Genomic DNA, 10,000 nt, shown 5'->3' on the forward strand with positions numbered 1-10,000 from the left:
TTCTTCAGTAAAGATAAACGCTAACCTTTACCCTTACCTTATTGTCGGAAGTAGGTAGCAAATGCTTAGACTTAAATTGACACTTCGTGTCGGCTGTCAAAATTGGGCGTGCTTGTAATTAGGTGCAATCCTGACTAACTACAATTAGTGGGACACTCACCATTTGAAGTTGGTTTTCTCACTGAGTTTGAAAAATTGCCCCCTCCCCCCCAGAACAATGTTGCCAATAGTGAACATACATTTCCTTGTCTATTTCAACATTAGTGAACATACATTTTCTTGTCTATTTCAACATTAGTGAACATACATTTCCTTGTCTATTTCAACATTGATTGGGGGGAGGGGGGACTTGTATTTTGAAGCTTTCAGTGGAATTTTGACAGTTATGCTTAGTTTGTGACGTCTGAGAGGTTTTCAGGCCCATTCTGACACTAGCGACCCAACTACTTTTGCCACTGATTGTCTGTTTCTACTAACAAGGGTCAGTAAAGTGAGAGCTACTGAATGTAATGTACGGACACTTCTATTGGCTGTGAACTTGTTCATAAAGTTTCTTAATGGTAGAAAACCATGTGTGACGTAAGTTAAACATTTCTTTGTCATGTACAAAAGGATTGTTGTTTCTTTTCGCAAACGTGCTTGTGGGGATAATTTACGTGGCGTGGAGTTTTCAAGAAAATTGATGAGTCACAAGCTCTAATGTAATGCACGTACCTTTAAATTTGTTACGAAATTAGACAGCAAACGTTATATTTCTTAAACAATCACTTTGCCAAAAATGGTTTTCAGGAAAAGAATCAGTGTTGAGCAGAAGGCTTTAGCAGGCCCATTCAGACACTAGCGTCCCAACAACTTTTGCCACTGATTGTAACTAGTTTTTTCACGACCTTGGCGCCGGCTGCACGTATTTTCATACATGCACCTTATTCCAAAATGGCCGCCATTTTAATATTCTTTTGTTTGATTGCAAATTGGCCCTTTTGGCCTCGCTTTCAAACGCAAAATTCAAAAGGGCCAATTTGCAATCAAACAAAAGAATACTAAAATGACGGCCATTTTGGAATAAGGTGTATGGTGTATGATGCGATTGGTCAACGTAATGATCAGTTTTGCGACTTACACAATCAAAAACCGCTCTGTGGCATAGGTTGTGTGCAAATTCATTCATTTGTGAATCTCGTCTGTCTGTCTTTCTTTCGTGCGTCAAATGTTTGACTGTTAGTCTACGTTTTGTTCGCGTCAGTTCCGTCTCTTGTTTTCATGTCTGGGTATGTTTTAACTGTGTATTTCTTTCATTTCTGTTTGTATATGATTTGCCTTGAGGCTTTGCTGTCCCATCCACCGTCTGTCTGTCTTTTTTCTGTCTGTCTATTCAGTTTGTCATTCAGTCAGCCAGTTTAGATCTTTGTCTGTGTTCGTGTGATTTGCCTCTTCACCTCCTGTCCTTTTTACTCCACTGTTTGTCCTTTCTTCTACCTTGCGCAATTTTATCAGATTGTCTCTGTTCGTCCTGTTCGTATGTTTTGCCCCGAGGCTTTGTCTCTTCACCCTCTGTCCGTCTGCACTGTAATTCCTTTTTTTATTCAATCCGTCAGTTTGAGGCCTTTTCTCGTCGCTGATCACTTTTTTCACTCTCAAATGAAAACCTTTTCTTTTAGACTTCCTCGTCGTCGAGCCCATCGCAGCAGCAAAACGACACCACCGTCTCAGCACCGTCTAAAACACGCCAAAGGCGTGAAGTAGGGGAAGAGGACTCCAAGGTGAAACGGGAAGCGGAACCTTCAAAGGACGACCCTCTCCTCAAAGCTCTGGTAAGATTGTGCAATACATGCAGAAAAACGACGCTCGACAATCATTTTGATCCGGCAATTTTTGTTTTGTTTTTTTCCTGTGTACTTGACTGTACTGTGGAGATTAAATTTGACCACCATTTTCTCTTTAGGATTGCAAAGCAGGAACGGCGAGGTGCACGAATATCCGCTGCACCATTAAATCTCTAAAAGCGGATGAAGACGTTACGATAACGGTGTTTTCCCGGCTTTGGAATGGTACAATGATAGAGGTGAGGTTAATTTTCTTAACACTGAAAAGCTGTTCATGTACGTACTTCTTCAAGGCAAGATCGTCCGAGCGAGAGTTGTCCTGAGAAACACTGTTGTTGATGGCATTAGAGACTTTAGGGAACTTAAGCAACGACAACGGCGACGACGAGAACGTCATCTCAAAATATGATAAATTAGCGTTATTGTAATCACTTTGTTACTATAGTCACGAAATATGACAAGGGTGTGGTAGTCCCTCAAAAATAGGGATTAGGGACCTTAAGATCTACGACGGCGACGTCGACGAAAACGTCACCTCAAAATAGAACTTTGCTCTAGTAAAAGTCTTTCGCGATTATTCCATCTTGTTCACGTCGTACAATTTTTGGCGAAGTATCCTAAAAATAAATTGGTGCGAGCTGTTTCAGATTTAAAATAGAGAATGAGGGAATCTCTGTACCATTCTCACGTTGTCGTAAAAAACCTAAAATTTAGTGATTTCACGTCGTTGTCATGCAGAGAACCGCAAAAATATGAGATAAAATCCGTGCCGCACGTGCAGCACGATTATTTATGCTCTTTTAACCAATGATATCATTGTTTTGTGGCGTTTTCGTCGACGTCGTCGTCTTAGATCTTAAGCTCCAATAAAATCTACGACGGCGACGGTTGACGAAAACGTCACCTCAAAATATAACTTGGCTCTATCATTCACGATTATTTAGTCTCGTTCACGTCCTAAAATGTGGGCGAAGTATTCTAAAAAGAAATTGGTACGAGCGGTTTCACAGTGGAAATAGAGAAGGAAAGATTCTCTGTTGCATTGCTTACGTTGTCGTCAAAACCTCAAATTTGGTGATTTCACGTCGTCGTCACGCAGAGGACCGCAAAAACTATGTGCTAAAACCGTGCTGCACGTGCAGCACGATTATTTATGCTCTTTTAACCAATGATGTTACAGTTTTGTGGCGATGTCGTAGTCGTAGCCATCGCCGTTTCTTAAATTCCTTAATGAGACTGATCGGAACGGCGCTTAATTTAGAGGAGAAGATAAAAATTAATCCTCAAGTGCTGGCGTTCTTCATAAAACCTCCAATTTGGCTATTTCACGTTGTTGTTTTGCTGACGACGGCAGAGAAATTGACAAAAGTGAAAAATGCACGTGCAAGGGCGTACAAAGCTATTGTTTTTGCTCTCTAAATATGCAAATTTGTGACGTTCTCGTTGCTTTCGCCTTTGGTTAAAGAGTTCCCTTTTAAGATCTACGACGGCGACGTTGACGAAACAATGTGGGCGAAGTATCCTAAAAAATAAATTGGTACGAGCGGTTTCAGAGTAATAAGAGAGAATTAAAGATCACATTTGTACGTACGCTTTTGTTGTCGTCAAAATATCGAATTTGATTATTTCACGTGGTTGTTGTGAAGAGTACCGCAAAAAGATATGCTAAAATGCGTGCCGCACGTGAGAGGCACGGTTATTTTGCCTCTTTTAGCCAATGGTGTTGTTTTGTGGCCCACTCGTTGACGGCCACGTCGTAGATCTCAAAGTCCCTATTGACTGACGTTTCGACAACCTGGGCGGAAGTCATCCTAAGAGTTAAAGTGACACTGAGGATGACTTCCGCCCAGCGGGTTGTCGAAACGTCAGTCAAAGTCAACAGACTCCTCTCGCGGGTCGAGTTTTGATACCTCTTTCACAATGGCGGCCAAATGAAAAATTCGTTTGTTTCAATTCTAATAAGCCTTACTAGCCTTGCTACGACGAGCACATTTCAAAAGAATTTTTGTTTCAACATGAGGGCAGTAGGTCTAATTATCATAAAGACAAAAGAATGCAAAAGTGGTCACCATTTATGAAAGTGATCTCTATATCGAAGGCGTTGATCAAGGATCGAGCACACGCGTGTATGGGACAGCGGTCGAAGAGTGTAGCACGTCTTGTAAGCTACATGTTTTACCAATACAGAAACAAACCTAAACATTCATTAAAGCTAACTTTAGGCCTAATTAGACCTAAACAAGAGTTTTTTGGCCTAAGGTTAGCTTTAATGAAGGTTTAGGTTTGTTTCTGTATTGGTAAAACATGAAGCTTACAAGACGTGCGACACTCTTCGACCGCTCTGCCATAAACGCGTGTGCTTGATCCTCGATCAACGCCTTCGATATAGCTTCACCGTCCCAGTTTTGATACGACTCCTGGGTTCAAACGATTTGCTACATACCTCTTGATAACAGAGTTCTAGGTGAAAAATGTTGGTTTTTAGTAAAGGGTTTAACCATAGTGTCTGGAGAAAAAAACCCCTGGAGCAAAGAAGAGAACCAACAAACCTCCACCCACCTTTGACGCCGAGTCCTAAAATCGAACCCGAGCCACATCAGAGTGGGAAATCAGAGAAACTAACTGAAAGCGCGGACCGAGGAAATTGAGATCTAAGCTCGAAGTTCTTCCCCTTTTGTCACCACCTCAGCTGTAATTTGCGTTATAATTCAAGGCGTGATTTTTTTTCCTTTTCTGGTACAGGATTATCAAGGTCAGCTAATAAAAGTTGTATCACGCGCCACCGTCAGATCGCTTAAGACCTTTGTTGTAGAGAAAAATAAAGAAAACAACGAAGCAGAGGTAGGTAGCTTACTCGATTTCTAGCCTTCTTAACTTTGGGGCGCGCTCCCTGTGTAAGTGACCAGCGATTTATGGCTTGGATGAAATAGTCCATTTTCGAGTCGCGGGTGCAGAACTATTCAAATGGAAACGAGATGCGTATTTTTTTGCAAATCAAACTCATTTCCCTTTCAATTGTTAAGAACCAAGACTCACTTCGAGACCGAGACGAACAGCAACTCGAAATTGGTACATTGGACACGTCTGTTGTAACGCAACATTTTAATTGTTAGTGTAACGCAAGATAATCGCGTGACGTTTGTACTTTGACACTACTTGTCCTTTTGCACGATTCAATTGCGATTTCTCGATCACGAATTCTTTGGATTTCGACAATCGTGTCAGTCAAGATGATAGTTTTGGTTCGAAAGTGGGAATCGATGAAATGGTCTTTGTTGTTGTTGTTGTTGTACAAGACTATTAACAATAATTAAAATTCGTTATTCAGGTTGACACACAGCTTAACCCAGATACCAATGTCCCTGCTCCGCCACGATCCCTTCCAAAGTGGGTTATCCCAGTGTGCATAGTGGGTGCGGTCCTCCTACTTATACTCATAGTGTTTTGTCTATACAAGGTGAGTGCATACACCCCTACCCCTGTCAGGTGCGAGATATGTGCTAGCTTGCAATGTGGGCGTCTTGAAACGCATTTTCCCAGAAACCCGACACAAAGTGTCCCTTTATAAATCAAAGCATTTGCTACCTTTTTCCAAAAATAGGGTAAGTGTTAGGGTTTAGCGTTATTTTAAAGTTGGGGTAAATGCACCTTTTCTCTTTAGGGGGTGTTTACATGAGAAAACTCGCACGGGCGCGAGTTTCACACCGGGGTGACTTCTTGATACCGCGTTTACATCATGACGAGGTGAATTCGTATCGTGTTTACCTGAAGGGACACCACATATCGATAAAATACAAGCGTGAATCCAAATTGCAAATATGTTGTCTTTCAGGAAAATTACGCATGTGCTACCCGTTCCAGCCCACCGGGAGGCCGATTTCACACCGGGACGAGTGGTCGTTCCTCCTTTACATGATACCGTTGCGAGATTTCGCGCCGGAACAAGATTTTCGCTCCGGTGCAGTAACCGGGGTGAACTCGCGCCGGTGTGAGTCGCCCGCCCCAGCATGACTTTTTTCGGTGATATCATGTAAACAAATACAGAGCTAAGAGAGGGAACAGGAGTGAACTCACGCCGGTGCGAAAGTCGCCCCGGTATCATGTTAACACCCCCGTCAGTTGAGGACAGGAGTTCACTGTATTCCTCCGAGCGAGTGATGTTTAAGTTGGGAAGAAGACGAAATTGACGTGCATCTAAATTACTTGCATTTGAGGGCATGTCTCGGAATGGGACGAGACGAACCTCTTGCTCATTCTTGGCTTGCAACTCACACAAGTAGAAAATAACACCACCAACCAATCAACAGAGTCGAGAGTTGGTCCCAGGGCTGTACACGAGTTCTTCGACAAAATGTACCAACAACCCTATCAACGTTGTTAATAACACAATTGCATGCACTTTTAGTCCAGAATGTCACTCAGTCATAAGCAATGAAATGCTTGGACGTTCATATGACCTTTACTATTCTTTGACCGTGATATTTGACATCTGAGGATCCTTATACAAACGTTGTATTCCTCGGGCAGTTTGCTCTATTTTCAGAAAGGCGCATTTTATCGTGAAAAGGTTAAAAACAAATGTTCATTTCATCGCTTGAATAAAAAAAAACCGTCCAGTCATCCGGTGCAAGTACTCGGGCAAACAACTTTGTCAGGCCACTTGCGCAACGGACAAGCACCTACTCAGTCAACAAGAATGTCCAGCGAAAAAAAAAGTATTTCTCTTTCTCATTTAATAAATAAGCCAAGTGGAAGAACCTCTCGGGCGAGTTTGTCCTCAGTGAAGTTTGGTTGCCCAATGGGCAAGTTGGAATTTGAAGTTTGTTGTATGTCTGCATTCTTGCGCTGGCGGTAAATAATTGCCAAGGCAATATCAAGTGAAATTTTCTTCTTTTTTAAAATCTTTTAGCTGGGATTCTTTAAGCGTCAAAAATACGACAAAAACATCAACGACCCATTAGAAGCGGAGGGCATGCTGGACAACGGAAAAGCCTGATCACACAAACCAGCCAGCTGGGCAGTATGTTGTAGTTCAAGGAATTGGCTGCTTTAAGAGCAAAGCAGTAGGAACGAATGCCTTCTGTGAAGACAATGAGAGAAGATCCAGTCGCAGTCTTAAATGCTTGAAGAATTCCTCAACCAGGGTGGCTTGATAGAGAAGTGCGTCTTGGACCGGCTTGGGTCTCCAGGACGTTTTAAGAAGTTACCAATTGCATGCACTTGCCCGCGCGGTTTTGTAAATACCACATAAGTGAATATGGCCTTTTGCGAAATCTGATTGGTTAACTTGGAGAGTAGATAAGCAAGTACTGTCCTACTCTGGGGAGACATAAAGAAACAAAATGGCTGCCCGTAGCCTTGATCTTTTGAAACTTAATTTAATGAAGTGTTTTATTCGTTGGTGTTTCAGCTTGTGTGGTATATACAAAACCAATTTTTCACTTCAGTGACAGTGGAATTGGAGATCTACGAAGCGACATCGACCAAATCGTTGTTTAAAATTGGACTGAATTTCACGTTGAAAAAACGTTTCTTCATTATCCCTGTTTGTCGAAGTCAAAACTTTAAGTTTGGTGATTGACGTCGTTGTTTTGCGGAGTATCGAAAAACGTGCTAAAATGCTTGCTGCACGACTATCTTTCTTTTTTTACTAATGACGTTGCTGTAGCCGTCGTGTTCTTAATAGGGAGCTTAAGCAACGACAACGGCAACGGCAACGAGAACGTCATCTCAAAATATAAATTTGCGTTATTTTAATCGCTTCGTGACTATTTCAACGTTTTTAATGTGACAAGGGTGTAGTGATTCCTCAAAGATGACACCAGTCGGAACGGCACTCCATTTTAGGAGAGAAAATGAAAATTCATCCTCAAGTGCTGACGTTCTTGATAAAACCAAAAACTTGGCTATTTCACGTTGTTGTTTTGCTGACGACGGCAACGAAATGGACAAAAGTGAAAAACGCACGTGCAGGGCGTGCGAAGCTATTGTTTTAACCACTAAATGTACAAATTCGTGACGTTCTCGTTGCCGGCGTCGTTGTCGTTTCTTAAGCTCCCTAATAATTAGGGAGTTTAAGAAACGACGATGGCTACGGCAACGACAACGCCAAAAAGCAGTAATATTATTGGTTAAAAGAATCAAAATGCTCGTGCTGCACGTGCGGCACGCATTTTTAACATTTCTCTTCCGTACTGTTTTGACGACAGCGTGGACAAACTACCGTGAATCTTTCAGTCTCACTCTTTACTTCAAGTCCGTCTGTACCAATCCAGTTTTAGGACACTTCACTCACATTGAATAATATAAACAAGACGGAATAATCGTGAAATACTTAAAACAGCTCAAAGTTATATTTTGAAGTGACGTTGTCGTCTCCGTCGCCGTCGTGGTTTCTTAAACTCCCTAATTTTGGACTGGAACGAACATTCGGTTTTCCTTGATTACCCTCGATTCCAAGCTCGTTCCAGTCCAACCGTGAGAATACGATCTCCGTCGCAGAAGGGTGCATAGTCGCATGTATTTGTTAATTTGCTTAAAGTCATATTCCAGTTCATTTTTGGTTGTCAACTCCAGTTTCCATCATAATCAAGAGAGACAGTGAATAATCCATGCTTCTTTTGCCTTTTAAAGTTGTAAATTTTTAAACAAGAATTCCAATATGCGGTTAGTATTCGTATTAATTTTCTTGACGGTTTTATTGTGGGATGTTCCTTTCACATGGACGGTGAACATTGTTCATCAGTCCATATCAAAAATCTAAATTTAAAAAATAGCTAGGAATAAAGTTGGTGTGAACCATCAACGATATTTAACGAATCCGGTTACTTCGAGTGCTGTTCTGTAAAGTTTTGACATAAATTTTCTTCGACATCCGTTTTAATGTTTTAGAAGTTCACCATTTTGTTTTCAAATTGAATTTTTTGAATTAGCAGAAATGCGAGTTAATGTTGTGTACAAGAAAAAAGAAAATGACAGTGTGCAACGCTTTTTTTTTCGTGTCTTCGTCTGATTACGTCATAATTAAGGAGTAATTTGTAACCCATGTTATTATTGTCTTTATTTATGAAACTTTTCTTGGCACGCGTTCACTTCGAGGCTGTCCTTGCTTAAGCTCTTTGAAAATTCTTTAAATCTCTGCAACTAGTTATAAAAACGTTTACCGAATTACATCGATATTCAAGTTAGGCCGGAGGAGGGTCTTGTTTTCATTTTCTGCTAAATAAAGTGGCCCAAATTTAGTTTTCATGGAGAAAGCTCATTTATACGCGCGGTTAAGTCCTAATTTATTTTGTTGTTCGGATACACGTTCTAAATTAAAGTTTGAAGCAAAAAGTAACCGAAGATTTGCCCTTATGAATACTTAGTTTTATGTTTCATAAGTTAGTCTTCTCATCGAAATAAACAAAGGAATTCTGTCAGTGCCCTCGTCCAGTTTGTCGTAAAATTTTAATGACATTGCCATGCCACTTTTGGAAAAACAACCGCCAACTTTTCCGGGGCTTCACACGTGGCTTCCTGATTGGTCAATTTTGGTCATGTGACCTTAAGGGAATGCTCGAAGCATTGTTCGCCATCGGTTTATCAACGTTGTTATGGTGTTTAATAAAGCGCTGACCAATTTGTGCTCTCGTCATCTACGTGAATTTTTTTATCAGAACTTTAATTCTATACGTTTGGTGAACAACTGACCAGATTCCTGGCATTCACAACAGCCCACTGAGGGCTAATGATAGTATAATATAGTCGACTCTCTCGGCATGAAGAAAGAAAATTTCTCAAACTCATTAACAATTCATCAAGTGACCGCATTTAGGTCACATGGATGCACCTTGATACCGCGGTAAAAAACAGCGTGTTTGGATATCCAAACACGAGTGTTTTGAAATCAATTAGAAAAAGCAATACACAACTTCAACAAAACTTTATTACTTCTATTGTTTGCTATTTACATTTACGTTTACAGTGCAATTCAAAAACGTTCCTGAATTGAACATTCCGCGCGCACTGTTGTCCAACTTCTGAAAACCTCAACGGCCCACTTGTCTTTGTACCGTGTACGTTTAGGCTTGGACTGTACAAGCAAAGAATCTTCTTCTTGCACACTTTTGGGCGGTCGAAAGCGGCAAAATTCATCCTCACCTAACTGGACGCAACTGAACGCAAATTGTGGCTCC

At 41.1% G+C, this 10,000-nt stretch overlaps 1 protein-coding gene across 1 annotated transcript in view; it reads left to right on the forward strand.

Annotated features, from left to right (window-relative positions):
* Positions 1 to 9,244, forward strand: part of LOC138045838 (integrin alpha-7-like) — a 46,881-nt gene extending 37,637 nt beyond the window's left edge. The window contains exons 26-30 of the mRNA XM_068892473.1: positions 1,659 to 1,811; positions 1,943 to 2,062; positions 4,566 to 4,664; positions 5,152 to 5,280; positions 6,733 to 9,244. Coding sequence (XP_068748574.1) covers positions 1,659 to 1,811; positions 1,943 to 2,062; positions 4,566 to 4,664; positions 5,152 to 5,280; positions 6,733 to 6,819 — 588 coding nt within the window. The 3' untranslated portion in view covers positions 6,820 to 9,244. The remainder of the gene's footprint in view (positions 1 to 1,658; positions 1,812 to 1,942; positions 2,063 to 4,565; positions 4,665 to 5,151; positions 5,281 to 6,732) is intronic.
* The last annotated feature ends 756 nt before the right edge of the window (positions 9,245 to 10,000 follow it).

This window comes from Montipora capricornis, chromosome 1, assembly GCF_036669925.1.
Source record: "Montipora capricornis isolate CH-2021 chromosome 1, ASM3666992v2, whole genome shotgun sequence".
NCBI lineage: Eukaryota > Metazoa > Cnidaria > Anthozoa > Scleractinia > Acroporidae > Montipora > Montipora capricornis.